Source organism: Lotus japonicus, chromosome 3 (assembly GCF_012489685.1).
Source record: "Lotus japonicus ecotype B-129 chromosome 3, LjGifu_v1.2".
NCBI classification, from domain to species: domain Eukaryota; kingdom Viridiplantae; phylum Streptophyta; class Magnoliopsida; order Fabales; family Fabaceae; genus Lotus; species Lotus japonicus.
The window spans coordinates 6,551,392-6,566,367 of NC_080043.1; the positions used below are offsets into that span (position 1 = coordinate 6,551,392).

General features: G+C 37.9%; 2 protein-coding genes across 3 annotated transcripts; both read right to left on the reverse strand.

The window, feature by feature from the left end:
- Window positions 1-57: 57 nt before the first annotated feature.
- Window positions 58-3,186, reverse strand: LOC130749038 (probable receptor-like protein kinase At4g39110). Its single transcript, XM_057602312.1, has one exon. The coding sequence runs from the start codon at window positions 2,998-3,000 to the stop codon at window positions 358-360; it is 2,643 nt and encodes an 880-aa protein (XP_057458295.1). The 5' UTR covers window positions 3,001-3,186; the 3' UTR covers window positions 58-357.
- Window positions 3,187-7,578: 4,392 nt separating this feature from the next.
- Window positions 7,579-12,344, reverse strand: LOC130748209 (uncharacterized). 2 transcript variants are annotated; one of them, XM_057601376.1, is made up of 5 exons: window positions 12,189-12,344; window positions 10,758-11,074; window positions 9,317-9,363; window positions 8,239-9,208; window positions 7,579-8,031 (listed from the first exon to the last, which is right to left on the reverse strand). In XM_057601376.1, exons 2-4 carry the CDS (start codon window positions 11,071-11,073, stop codon window positions 8,261-8,263), a joined length of 1,311 nt encoding a protein of 436 aa, XP_057457359.1. In that variant the 5' UTR covers window position 11,074; window positions 12,189-12,344; the 3' UTR covers window positions 7,579-8,031; window positions 8,239-8,260. The 2 variants fall into 2 exon arrangements, with proteins under 2 accessions (XP_057457359.1, XP_057457357.1); XM_057601374.1 differs by lacking the exon at window positions 12,189-12,344 and adding an exon at window positions 11,768-11,910.
- Between the last annotated feature and the right edge of the window lie 2,632 nt (window positions 12,345-14,976).

Consider the following 14,976-nt stretch of genomic DNA (forward strand, 5'->3'; position numbering starts at 1 on the left):
CTAGCCATGTTCTTTGAACTTGCATCTAAAATTACTCTCTAAATGTTACATACAACGTACTACAAACCAATTAAATAACATCATATGATTAATAGTACTGAATGCACATATGCTTACACACCCAGCACGTTAATCTCAGTACATATCTTATACAAAAGTTTGCTACCATGAAAAATATTATGCCACACACAATATAGAAAGACAGACTCAGGATAGCAAGAGTACCTAGTAGAGAAACATCACACATCATAATACAGGAATTTTTTTGCCACAAACCTTCAGAAACCAACTATAACACCCCCTCCTCATGATCAAATTTATATCAGTTCAGGTGAAAGTTCCACCAATTCATAGCTTTTACCTTCCATTAAGGTTGTTGAACTGTGCAAACATTGCAGTTCCAGAATGGTCATCAATAGCATGAACTTGAGCTGGAGCAGCATTGTTATTATTCACTTCAGGAACAACAGCAGGAGCAGGAGCAGGAGAAGGTGAAGCAGGTGGAAGTGGATGTTCATCAGAAGGTGTGGTAGGAGTAGGAACAGGTGAAGTAGGAAAAGCTGCAGAGGATTTGATCTCATCTTCAGCTTTACCTTGTGTGAAAGCCTCTTGAAGCTGCAATGCATACTCCAAGTTCCACAGAACATCCCCCATTGGAGGCCTATCAACACCATGATCAGCCAAACACTTCTCAGCAGCCTCAGCAAACTTCTTCATGGATTCAGGGTTAATGGAACCAACAAGAAGAGGGTCAATGATTTTGTCAAGAAGCCCTTTTCTCTTCCACTGCATAGCCCAATCAGCCAAGTTCACTTGCTCTCTTGGAAGCTGAGGGTTAATTGCTGGCCTTGCACATAAAGCTTCTAACAGCACCACTCCAAATGAGTACACATCTGATTTCTCAGTCAATTGCTGCCTCCTGAAGTACTCAGGGTCAAGATAACCAAAGCTACCTTTCACTGCAGTGCTCACATGACCCTGCCCCATTGGTGCATCCTTTGAAAGCCCAAAGTCAGAAACTTTGGCTGTGAAATTCTCATCAAGGAGAATGTTTGTGGTCTTCACGTCGCGGTGGATGATTCCTTGTGCAGTTCCAGTGTGAAGGTAATGAAGACCACGCGCCGCGCCAATGCAGATATCTAATCTTTGCTTCCAGGACATGGCAGGCATGTTCTTTCCATAAAGATGGTCTCTAAAGTGACCATTAGGCATGTACTCATAAACCAAAATCATCTCATCATTCTCATCACAATATCCAATTAAAGACACCAAGTGCCTGTGTCTGAGTTTAGACAACATTTGAATCTCAGTTTGGAACTCATTGATTCCTTGTTCTGATTGTGGATTTCCTCTTTTCACTGCCACTTGAGTCCCCTCATCAATCACACCCAAATACACATTACCAAACCCACCAACACCGATGATGTTCTTGGAGTCAAAATTCTTTGTTGCTTCTGTGATTTCTGCAAAGGAGAAAAGCCTTCCTAACCCCATTGATGAGGAGTAGATGTTGCTTTTCCCCATTGAGGTCTTGCTGCTCATGAAGCTTGTGTCACCAGCATGTAGAGGAAGCAACCATGAAGAGAAGCTGTTTCTCTTTTGCCAATCTTGTGGCCTCTTGTGCCACTTGATCACCATGGCTCCAAGACCAACAAAGGCTCCAAACATCATGGCGAATCCAACCGCTGCAACCGTCCCGCGGTTAGAGCCACTGGCTTTTCTTCCATCAACACCAAATTCTCCATCCAAACTGTTCACAGAGTTGCTTATCTTCAAAACCTCAACACCATTCAGAATAGCATTGGCATTTCCGCCATCAGCATTTGCAGGACCAACCTGAACTGTTAGCCCCTCAGACATCAATGTTGCATTCACCACGATGTCTTTGTAATATGGTGTTGACAATTCACCATTTATAGCAGACAAATCCAAGCTATTAATTGCCATTTTCCCATTCACATAGACATTGAAGTAGAGCTCATTAAGCCCTTTGCTCACAATATCACAGAAATGGAGCCTAACAAGGTAGCTGAAAGAAGTGTCCACATCAAATTTCCATGAGACATTGAAATTTGGCTGGTTCACACCAGCATCACCCATTTCTGTGACTGAGGCATACACTGTTTGTGGTGCAATCAGAGGAGAAATTGTTGGTGTGTCTTTTGGGAATTTAATGGCACTGGTAGCCACTGAGGCTTTTTTAGCCAAATTCTTGTTTGTGAGGAAAGGCTCATCAGATTCCCATGTTCTTCCAAGGGTGTCATTTGATGGGGTGATCAGAGGTCCTCCATTGTTGAGCCTGAAAACTGGTTGAAAAGCATAGCCTGTGAGGCCTGAAAATTCCCCAACAGGGAAAAGGGCGGCGCCGGTGTCGAAGATGAGGTTATCAGGAGCTGAAACAACTTCAATGGCATTGATGAATGCAGCTGAGTTTTTCAAAGGAATGAAGGATAATGTGAATTGGGGTTCTGTTGCATTGATGAGATACTCTTTCAATATTGTCTTTTCATTGTTGTTCACATTGAAGCTGTGGAGGAGGACAAATGCATCTGTGTTCACAGAGAAAGTTGCCTTTTGGAGATCAAATACATTGTTTTTAATAGGGTAAAAATGAAGCCTAACCCAATGAAAACCTGGCTGAACCAAATGGAAGGAGTACTTTGCTTCCTGAATGAAGATCCTTGCATTGGAATATATAGGTGAAGGAACATCCACACCTTCTGCTGAGACCTTAAAATCATCATTAGCTTGCAAGAAGGAATTGGCTTGTGGGTCTGTTTTGAATTGTCTTCCATCAGGGAGGGTTGGTGCTTTTTCTGCACCACAATCAATGAGGAAGTTATCTTTGGGAATGGAAGCAGAGGAAGCAGAAGCAGGGGAGGTTAAGGCCAAGAGAAGAAAGACCAGGAGGATAGGCATCATCATGAGAGATGATAAGGATGATAGAAAATGATGATGTTGTGGTGCAGAATTGGTGTGTTTTTTTTCTATCTTCCCCATACCTCCTGGGGGGTGAGGAGAAAGAAGGGATTGAAATTTAGAATGAAGAGTGTAGCAAGAAAGCCTGAAAAAGGGTGTATTTGGATCCCTATAAGGAATTCTTCTCTCTCTCTCTAACAGATTTCATTGTTAGGATGGGAAAAGAAAATGAAGGGGTGACAGCCCTGACAGAACGCTGAATTCCAAAGAATTAGGCAAGGAATGTGGAGGGAAGCATTGTGGCTTTGGGAGATTTTGGTACCATCATTACATGTTGTTATGTCTTTATTTAGCATTTGTCAAAGACAACACCAAAACTAAATGGTTAATTTGAACAAGTCAAAGACTCGACACACCTTTCCTTGGCCTCTCTTTAACCACCTTAACTGTTTGTTTGCACCCAAGGTGAATTTGGGAGCATGCTGATGTTCTTCATATATGAATGTTGTAGAGGTACACAGACTAATGTATGATATATCATTCATCATCACAATAACAATAATAATAGCAAGTGTTTTTTCCTCCTCACTATGTGGGTCTAGGGTACACTAGATCATGCATATCAGCATACATAGGCCATACAATTTTGTTCGTTAAAATCTTAAATGTTGTAGAGGTACTCAGTACCACTCCACAGATTTTTATATTTTAGTTTTTAAAAAATAATACATGTATGATTCACATGAGTAAATCATATTCAAGACCGGAACATATACATGTTGAGATTAACTCTCACAAACTGAGTTTTTCCATGTACTAGACTTAAACACAAGACTTTACTTAAGAGAAATCATATATGTGTAATTTGAATCGACCACCGTTGGTTCATTGTTTAGTGACATTCCATCCATGATACATCATTCATCATCACGAGTTCTTGATAAAGTCATAAAACTGCTTGGCATCAATTTAATTATTCTTTGAGAAATCCTATCCTATCTCTTCCAAATTTCAGATTTTCCATCTCACCTCTCACGCACGCTTTTCGTCAAACAAATGATGCCTTCTTCATCCCCCACCCTGCTTTCACAAAACCACCTTCAATCCCTTCCCACACTCTCATTACTCTTCTCAAATCTTCCCTCGCTCGCACTCGCTCAATCTTCCGATCGAGACGGTTACGATAATAATTACAAAAGTGTTTTTATTTGAGTTTTGATTCATTCAGTAAATTTCTTGTTCATCCATTTCCACTAACTTTTTCTATTTATCTCTCTCTTCTTTTCCTATCACATTTTTATAAGCAAACGTCGAAAAATTCCAATCAAATCATATATCTTATTCCCTCTCATTTCTTTCTTTATCTATTGGATGTGTGCTTAAATGTCCATACTATCATTCTTATCCTCACTATGTGGGTCTAGTTATTCTAAGATCAAACCATGCTTTAATGTCATGTATATATAATCATATAATTTTGTTCTCACAATGCACAGACAGTTATAAAATAAAATATAAAAAATAAATTAAAATGACATTTTTAAAATAACAATTTGGTTATCAAAGTGTTAGTATGATAGTAATGAAAAATAATTGATAAGTATAGATATTAAAAAAAATTGATTAAATAGTTAGCTGAAGAAAATTAATATTAATTTGATTTGACTTAATATGAAAAACATGATAATGACACTTGATTTCATTAAAACTAAGCTCTGACTTGAATTCTTTGGATTTAAAAATAAGTAGTTGACTTTAAATAAATATTTTAATTTTAAGTTTATATAAATTATATGTATCCTCAATTGACACAATCTTACTTGAGTGGAGTAGGACCTCATTCTCCCTACCAAATATTAAAAACAACCACAATTACAAAAACTCAAAAGCAATATATTTGGTTAAAGTCTTAAAGTATAACAAACTCGTATCAGCTACTGTGAAAATTTGATTTTAATGATTAAAGTATGAATCTGGTAACAGTGCAAACACTGACTAACTAACTACTAAGAAGGAGGCAAAGGTGACATATTTGAAGGATAAGTACCTACAAACTCGTTGACAATTTCATTTATTTATTGTTCCTTTGGAAGACTAACTCGCTGAGCTGTAAATGATCCTCTTATGTGAATGCACGTAGGGAAACATGTCAAGCATTGACACTTGATAGTTGACACAATATTTGTCCCTAATTCCTCTTTCATTCTTGTCATTCAGGTTTTTCTATTATTGACGAGAGTATTGCTGTAACATTCTCCATGACATTGGCAACATCATTTAATTGATTTGCGCTATTGTTATCTAACTTTCAAATTCAAGTAGCAAGGATAGGCAGTTTACAATTTGCAGTTTGTGGAGTTTTGAGTAGTAACACCTAATTTGTATTTTGTGGCGACCTTAAATTGCAAGTAAAATTCAAACCTAATACGATGATTGGTGTATTTTGTGGCATTTTTGTGATATTTAAAAACTGTCAATAGTTGCATGTTGATGCGATTTCAAGCGTACATTACTGATATTTATGCAAAAAATGAGTAGTGCTTTCAACAACTTGCTCAAGCTACAAATTCTAAATTGGCTCAAGCTTGAAACTCAAATAATGAGAATTCTTTTTAACGATTAGCTATGAGCACTTTTACGAAAATTCTAAATTCAAAAGAATATGAAATAAGCACTTGGAAATGACAGGGCCATCAAGGTAATCACTTGGGAACCATATGCTGCTCACCTAGCTCATCATCCTTTCTAGAATGTCACTATGTACCGAGGCTACATTCAGTTTTTCTTCATGGTACATCCTCATTTGCCAAAGAGGATGCTTAGATAGTTCAGTTCCTTGTAAGGAGTCAGTAGGGATGACACCCGCGCGGGGTGGGGGCGGGGAGTGCCTTCCTGCTCCCCGTCCCCACATCTTTCTTCCGTCACCGTTCCCCACGGCGGGGTGAATTTTCACCCCATTCCCATTCCCCATCTCCTCATGGGTCCCCACAGGAATCCCTAACATGTCATTAAAATGTTAAATTAAGTACGTAAAATACACTAGTTTAAGCAATAAATTTAGGGTTAAAGGTCATATTAATCCCTGTGTTTGTAAAAATGTTTGATTTTGGTCCCTTAGCAAAAAAATGACGATTAGTGACGGGTTTTTTTACAGTTACTGACGGTTTATAATACAGTTACTGGCGGTTTTTCGACTGAGGGACCAAAATCAAACGTTTTTACAAACACAGAGACTAATATGACCCTTAACCCATAAATTTAAAGACTACAAGTGATAATGCAACTATATCTAATTCAATATATTTTATGATCATTTCAAAAAAAAATATTTTTTATGATAAATTTTAAATAAAATTCATCACACAATGTGTGAAGTGTACGAAATGAACAATATAAAACGTAAAGTACAACATTCAATTCATAAAAAATCTGAAGCCCAACACTCAGAGTATTATCTCGAGCATTCAACTCATCCAAAAAGTGAAGTCTATATCATAAGTAATTCAATATTTATAAGTGTATTATTGTATTTTAACTTATATATATGGGGCGGGGACTCCACAGGGCAGGGAGAGTAATCCCCATCCCCAAATTCTTATCGGGAAGATTTTCATTCTCATCCCCATCCCCACAGGGAAAAATTCCCCAAGGTCGGGGCCCCAAACGGGGCAGTCCCAACGGGGATCCCCATCTTCAGGTGAATATTGCCATCACTAAGAGTCACTGATTCCCCCTAGGTCGTCACGGACACAATGCTTACATATAGATGAGAGAGTTGGTTGTCATACCACACTTGAGTCATTGACCAATGGACTCGGGTTTTGGCACCACAATCTTCTGTCTTTTTGTTCTTTATTTAACCTAACAAAGGGAACATCAACCTCATTCTTTCTCTTCTTTGTTTCCTATATTTCTATCATACTAACCAAACTACAAAATCTACTTTTTATCTCACCACTTTCTCATTATTATCTTCTCTCATCTCGCTAACCTCACTTTCTCCCCTAAAAGCATAGGATAAGATAGCTCAATTTGAAGAGAGAGAGAGAAGTAGCCATACACGTGTTATTTGAGTGATAAAGTTTTTAGTGATTGAAACCCCAACCCATTGCACCAACTGAACAAAAAAACCAGCAAATCAACTCTTCGAGTCGTGACTGACCCGTAATGTTAGCAGGTTACGCGTGGCTACTAAACTTGATTGGTATTCTGAGGGATTGGAGTATGGACCAACCCACCTCACCAACCAGACGCAATTTGCCATATTCCCTAATGTAATCATGAAAATTGAATAGATGAATCTTAATAAAGTCAATCTATAAAAAAAAGTGCCTAAGCAATCCTTTATATACATAAGAGATTAAGGACATGTTACGATATATATAACCTTCTGAGTTCTGAGAGAACATATTCCACTTTTGTCGCCCAATAACTAGTAACATCAGTGTATGTGTAAGTTTGAAATTGAAGGCTTGAAGATTAACAAGCTGCCAGCAAACAACATATGCAAACAACAATAACAACAAAAGCCTTATGTCACTAGGTGAAGTCGGCTATATGGATCACACTACATCATTAAGAGCAAGCAACAAATGCATTTAAAACAAAAGAGAAAAATGTGGTTCAATCTGCTACCAGCAAGACCAAAATCACAAATCATTTTGCCAACAAGAGCGTTGATCTCTGATTGATAAAAGGTTCTTCTAAAAATGTTCTTTCGCTAAAAGAAACTAATAGAGTCAACCAAACTAATTGGTATTGCTCAATAATCTGTGAAGACCATTGCCCAGCACCAGACTCCCCAGGGCTAATGGCATGTATAATGCAACAACAGAACAATGGATTACAGGACATCATTTGGATATTTGAACTATATCCATGCAATAAACAAATTGACCTGTACAAAACAAGATACAAGAACCCTGGTCTATAAACACTATCTTTGTCTTCCTATATTTACCTTATCCTTCTGTATGTCTTCCATTTTCTTCTTTACAGAGTAAATTCCAGATTGGTGTATGCAGATGTTCAATAGTCAAAGCTAAATGAATGACATCTTGCCCTTTCCTCAGTCATTTTATCAGAGGTTGCAGAGAAGAGCAACAATGGAACCTGCTTCAAAGAAGGGGGAAAAACATGAATTAAATCCAAACTAACTAGAATAGGGAAAAGCAGATGCTAGAAATCTTTTTTTAATTATAACGTATGAAATCTTTTGTCTAATCAAAAAAATAAAATCATAACGTATGAAATAAGACAACGTTGAGGATACTACTAATAGACTGGTGAAAGCAACACAATGAAGATTATGCAACTTACCTCTCAAATACCAAGAAGCAGCCTATTCCTTGCTAGACTTTGCCCAAAATAAGCCCTTCTTTCGTGTTGGGTGATTATCTAACATGCATTTGGAACCCTTGGAGCCAAATGAGAAGTGTCTCTTCAGAAAAGGTTTCCCAGTAGAGCTTCTCCCACTCGAACTACACTCCATTCTAGGACCTTTACTTTGGCACCCTCTATCTTTGAAGTTATCAAACACAACATAATCATCATCAATATCACTGTCCACAATTCGGTTCCTTGATTTCTTATTTCTAGCCCTCAATTCTATTTCAGCTTTCAGAGCTTTTTCAGACAACTTAAGAGTTTGTTTCTCGCCGTAAGTGCAAACTGGGCAAGCTGGGTCATACTTACTGATATCAGGTGTCATACTTTCCAAACATTCAGAGTGATAGGTATGTCCACAAACAAGAACAGAAACTACAGAAAGGTCATTACTCGCAATAATCTTTTGAGTGCTCCAAGAAGACTTTTCAGTTAAAAGGTTTGAGCAAATGCCACATGTTTGCAAATCAACAGGAGAAGTTGAGAACCGACCACTGGATTTACCCAATCTTCCACAGTTTAAACCAAAAGACTGACGATCAACTGACCATCTTTCCATATGTGAAATGGCCATCAGCTCAGAAAAGCCAGGCCTAGACCAATTTTCAGAAGATCCACCAAGGGTGTGCATGCGAGATTCATTGCTCCATGAAGGAAGCACTGCCCTTTCTTCAGATACATCAAACTTGCTAGGTGTCTTAAATCCCAGGACTCTGCTATCAGAAGCTTGCCGTAAAAATTGGTGTCCTGAGGAGTGGCAAGGCTTTAATGATGTTGAGCTGGATGGAGGCAGGTGACTAGGGGATGGCAGAGGAGATACTGACAATGAAGTTGAAGGCAATGAATGTGAATGTTTTGTGGGAGAAGAACATGATACTGAGGATGGTTCTACCAACTGCTTCCCCTATAAATAATACATGAGTAAGAAATGTGTCCATCAAATCATATACTCCTATAAACTACTAACAAAAACATTGAACAACAACAGATCCCTTCAGTATTAGAACCTCACCTGTTCAATGCTCACATCCATGGAAACGTTTCTTGAAATAGATTGATCTGACATAAACATGAATAACCATGTCAGATGTATAAACCATGACAATAATAATCAATGAATCAATTAAAACAGGTCATATTTTTAAGAGCAGAATCAATGTCTCCTGTGGGTGTATACAGATTAGAAGGACAGGATGCAGAAGCGAACCAAGTGAAGCCACCTTCTAAATAAACAAAGAAAGCGAGAAAGAAAGAAGCCCTGCCCTAGCATATAAAATTTTCTTGACTATGGACCCTTAATATCCAAGATGGTGTTTATAAACGGAATTTTCATGATCATAGCTTAAACGTTTTCAGTTTGGTTTAGTTAACCTGACCATGTACTGGATGATGATGAATTAGTGAGAGAAACTTAATAACTTACTCATTTGTGCACATTCGACATTATCACATATATCAGATAATCAAATGTCAATGGTCAACCAAAAGGATTCAATAATCTATTCAAATATAGGGCAAATCCTATTAATGCCACCTGAAACAGACTCTCACCAAAATCCTTTTGAAATCTCACATCAACCAGCACTCAGGAGCACAGGGTCACTTATTGTTTTTATACTGCTGTCAGCACTATAGCCCTGTTTAACTGGTAGAGAATTTAGAAAATAATGGTACTGTTAATTTTAACAATGGGGGCACAATCCCTTTTCATATGCTAACATTCATTGCTTAAAATAGGCAGAGACTAGATCAAGAGCCACATGGGATCTTTGGTGCAACCGCTGGAGTTGTACCGTATGACTAGGAGGTCATGAGTTTGAGATGTGGACTCAACACCCGGGATATGCAAGGTAAGGCTACCTACAAGGCTACAATAGATCCATAATGGGCCCAACCCTCCCCTGGACCTTGTCGTGGCGGGTGCTTTGTAGCACCATGTTTCCCTTTACAGATATAGAGCCACATGTTGATGTGCTAATGGTCTATTTCGATTCTCGTGTTTATTCTGTGCAAAGTGATTGACTGAAATATTAAAATTCTAATTTGCACTATGAAGCTGTCTATTCCTAACAGTTCAGTTCATGTTCAAAATTATCTAATTCCCTCTAGATTCACCAGTACAATAATGTGATAAAAAGCTAAACTTGTTCCTTTTATGGAATTATCATTAAAACCATACATATTGCTAGTTTTCAATAAATTCTTTTATGTCTGATAGTTTGTGAAATACATCACCAAGTATCCAAATTTAATGTACCACTATGACAAATTTTACATCTTCCTAATAGCCATATGATTATGAGTTTCATTCAATTTAATAGGTTTCTCATTCATCTCATATCAGATAGTAAGTAATAAGAGAGTGGTAAGACTGTTGAAAACCCCAAGTCTAAAAGTGTTTAACCCAAGTAGTCAGATGGTTAAAACAAGAGAGTTGGTTCAGTGAAAGTTACCAGAAGAATAATTTATCCCGTGTCCAGCAGTTCCTTCAGAGATTGGGGATTTCTGCCATCTATTCCTTTGATAATTCTGCAAGGGGCTTCCATCCTCTGATGCATATGATGATTCATTTTTATTCTCCAATCTGTCATTCCTGTTAATACCATCAGAAAACCAATTTATAGAAGTATCTTCACCAGCAACACGACCTCGATGATCCCACCGGAAGCTCCATGTCGGGGAACATCGAATATTCCGTTGCAAGATTTCACTGGTTGGACCGCTTTGTATAGTTTTATCTTTGGCTGCAACACAACAGGCCGCACCCATTCTGAAACAGAGAACAGTATTTAGTTTCTTATATGAAAAAAACCGTCAAAAGCATCCATTCACCGGTGAACACAGCACTCTCCTTGAAACAGTGATGAAAAAGCTATACCATCAATTGAAATGATCGATAATGGGAAAGTCAAATACAAAATTGAGAAAAATAAAAATTAGAATCGTTACTCAACCAATATTCTTGCTGAACTTAACACAATTCCAGATTAAACTACCCCACCGAAAAATGACCAGAAGATATCAATAAAGAAAGGGCATCAAAATCCTTGTAAGATTTCAACTCAAGAGATGTAGAGACAATCAACTCAAGAGATCATATCTAAATCCACCTCAACTCTGTTTATTTTAAAGTGAACCAGCTCAAAATCCTTTCCCTCTTCAGAAAAAATCACCTTGTAAGATTTCACCTTCGTTGCATTCAAATTTCAAAACAAACACACCGATGACACAGGGTTCCGAAAAGGTTAATCTCCAATTCACAAAAGTAGGTTAATCTTCAATTCACAAGAGTAAAGTTCAACGGCGAGTTTCATCAAGGAACTCATCCCAAAATTTTCATCCCACCCAAATTATAAGGGGATACAAATCACTGAAAAATTGAAGCAATTCAGCAGAGTGTGTCTATGTAACACAAATCCAATACAAAAATTCTACCCTCATATTAAGTATGAATGTTACCAACCTGAAATCACCAGAGAAAGAACACACTGCCAAGAACACACAAAAACAACACTAAACAGCACCAAGCAAAATGGAACAAAATAACCCCTTTAAAAAACACCAAATCAATTATTATTAAAAAAAAAAACCAGTAATGGGTATGATCCAATCGAAAAAATCAAACACCCCAAATATAGAAAATTGAGCACTCACATCACAGTCACTCAAAAAGTCAGAAGGATCCGAATTTAATGCTGAAAAAACGGAATTCTCAGTCAAAAGCATCAAACTTTCCATAACTATTACAATAAATAACACATTTATTAAAAAATATAATAAAAAAAAGTATAGATATGGAGACAAACAATGAAAGTATGAAACAATAACGTATGAATAGGAAGTTGAATCTTCTGCATAGAGACAGAGAACATGAGGAAGCGTACCTTTGAAGGAAACAAGAGGAGAGAGAGATTCTAGAGAGAGAAAGTAGAGAGAGAGTGGAAAGAGAGAGTTGCAGAGAGAGAGAGAGAGGAGGGAAAAGGAGAAAAGAGAAGAAGAGGGTGGCGCGGCGCCGTCTGTTTTGACGGCGTTAGAGGGAGTGTCGACTGTCGACTGTCGACTGTATGAGTATTAGTTTAGGGTCGCCGTTGCATGTGACGGCGTTAGTTGATGCGTGGTTTTCTGATGATTTTTATTTTATTTTATTGATTGATTGATGCCACTTGGTGAGATTGAATTGAACTTTAACAAAGTGTTTGGATGAGGGATTGTAGAAATTTAAGGGATTTTGAATTTCAAATTTTATTGTTTGGATAAAATGGTGAAATTCCCCTCAATTGTAAAATTCTTTGTTTGGGTAATATAATTGAATTTCCTTTTTATCTTAATATAATCGGCCGAAAACCTGAAAGTCGGCCGAAAACCCTAAAAATCAACCCAACTCTCAAAAATCGACCGAAACCTTAAAAGTCGACACAAAACCCTAAAAAGTGGTAGAAAAATCGAAAGTCGGTCTAAAACCCAAAACTCGGCCCAAAACCCAAAAATCAGCCCGACTCTCAAAAATCGGACGAAAACTCAAAATTCGACACAAAACCCTAAAAAGTGACCCAAAACCCTAAAATGGCAAGAAAACCCTAAAAATAGGCCGAAAACGTGAAAGTCGGTTGGAAACTCAAAAATTGGCCCATAACCCTAAAAATCGGCCCGACTCTCAAATATCGGCTGAAAACCCTAAAAATCTGCCCGACACTAAAAAATTGACCGAAAACCCAAAATCGGCCCATAAGCCTAAAAAGCGACCCGACTCTCAAAAGTCGGCCGAAAACCCAAAAAATTGGCCCGACTCTAAAAAATCAGCCGAAAACTCAAAAGTCGGCACAAAACCCTAAAAATCGGCACAACACTCAAAAATTAACCGAAAAACCTAAAACCCGACCTTTCGGGTTTTGGGCCGATTTTTAGGGTTTTGGGCCGATTTTTAGGGTTTTGGGCCGATTTTGAGTTTTCAGCCGAATTTCGAGTTTTCGGCTGATTTTAGGGTTTTGAGTCAATTTTTGAGTTTGGGGTCGGCTTTCAAATTTTCGGCCGATTTTTAGGGTTTTGGGCCGACTTTCGAGTTTTCGGTCGATTTTTGAGAGTAGGGCCCATTTTTAGGGTTTTTGGCCGACTTTCAGGTTTTCACCCGATTTTAGGGTCTTGGGTCGATTTTTGAGTTTCGGGCCGACTTTCACGTTTTCGCCCGATTTTTGGGATTACCGACCGATTTTTGAGTTTTCGGCCGACTTTTGAGTTTACTGCCCATTTTTTAGTTTTCGGCTGATTTTAGGGTTTTGACCCGACCCTCAAAAATTGACCGAAAAACCTAATACCCGACCTTTCGGGTTTTCAGCCTATTTTTAGGGTTTTGTGCCGACTTTCGAGTTTTCGGCCGATTTTTGAGAGTCGGGCCGATTTTTAGGGTTTCGAGCCGATTTTTGAGTTTTCGGCCGATTCTTAGGGTTATCGGCCAATTTTTAGGGTTATGGGCCGATTTTGGGTTTTCGGTCAATTTTTGAGTGTCGGGCCGATTTTTAGGATTTTGTGTTGATTTTTGAGCTTTTGGCCGATTCTTAGGGTTATCAGCAATTTTTTAGGGTTTTGTGCTGACTTTCGAGTTTTCGGCCGATTTTTGAGAGTCAGACCGATTTTTAGGGTTTTGGACCAACTTTCAGTTTTTAGGCCGAATTTTTAAGCATCGGGCTAATTTTTAGGGGTTTGGACCGATTTTTGAATTTTTGGCCGAGATTAATTTTTTTGACTAAACTTAGATAGGGTTAAGGGAGAGATGAAGAATTTGAAATTCCTCATATTTTGAGGTGATTTCAATTACCCTAAATTCTATTGAGTAAAATACCTCATTTAATTACTAGTAATTTAAGAATTCCTCACATTAAATATCCAAACAGGGTATTTTAATTGAAGGGATTTGAAATACCCTCTAAAATTACATTCCCCTCAAATATTCCCTCATCCAAACACAACCTAAGTATTTCGGGCAAACCAAAATTAGTTTTGTTGAGTTTAATTACTACCATGTCGGTATTTTTAAAATAATGCAAAAAAAATATATTATTTGTCAAAATAATACAATTTCATAAGTATTTAAATATGGTGGTTTGTGTTAATTAGGATGTTTATGTGGCATGACGCCAACACGCTTCGTCCTAAAATTGTCATAGTAAAAAAAAAATATCTAGGTGAAGGGAGTCTCTCATGTGAACCGTTCCGAGGAGACAAATATGTCGCTGATGGAACGAGAGGGACAACAACGCGTGAACCTATGTGGTCAAACACGTCTCATTTGAGGAGTGTTCAAATGTGCCCCAACCCAAGGGTGTTTTACTTGATTTGCTGGTTGGGGCGGTCACTGCTCCCACTCCCCTCACTCCATCTACTCTCCCGACCATCTCTCTATCTATTTTATACACACTTTTCACTCATATTAAACTCATGGTCTACCATTTTTTCTTCAACTATCTCTTCTTAAACTCTCTTAAAAAATTGAGCTCCAACGGAATGAGTCAAGTTGTTGCTTTGATCTATTATTATGGTAGGAAATTCAAATGACGCGAAGAGAGGGAGAAGACAAGAGGGAATTTGTGTAATAGAGCTTTTTCTTATTTTGTTTCCACCATGTTACTATTACATGTTTTATTTTTGGTCAATACTATTACATGTTATAACATGTCA

What these genes read in the sequence shown, in the direction of transcription:
- LOC130748209 (XM_057601376.1), bottom strand. Translation starts at nt 11,073, where the DNA reads ATGGGTGCGGCCTGTTGTGTTGCAGCCAAAGATAAAACTATACAAAGC. An exon ending in CGGGATAAATTATTCTTCTG is followed by an intron (nt 9,364 to 10,757) that starts GTAACTTTCACT and finishes TGTTTATGTCAG; the next exon opens with ATCAATCTATTTCAAGAAAC. An exon ending in TGGATGTGAGCATTGAACAG is followed by an intron (nt 9,209 to 9,316) that starts GTGAGGTTCTAA and finishes TATTATTTATAG; the next exon opens with GGGAAGCAGTTGGTAGAACC.
- LOC130749038 (XM_057602312.1), bottom strand. Translation starts at nt 3,000, where the DNA reads ATGGGGAAGATAGAAAAAAAACACACCAATTCTGCACCACAACATCAT.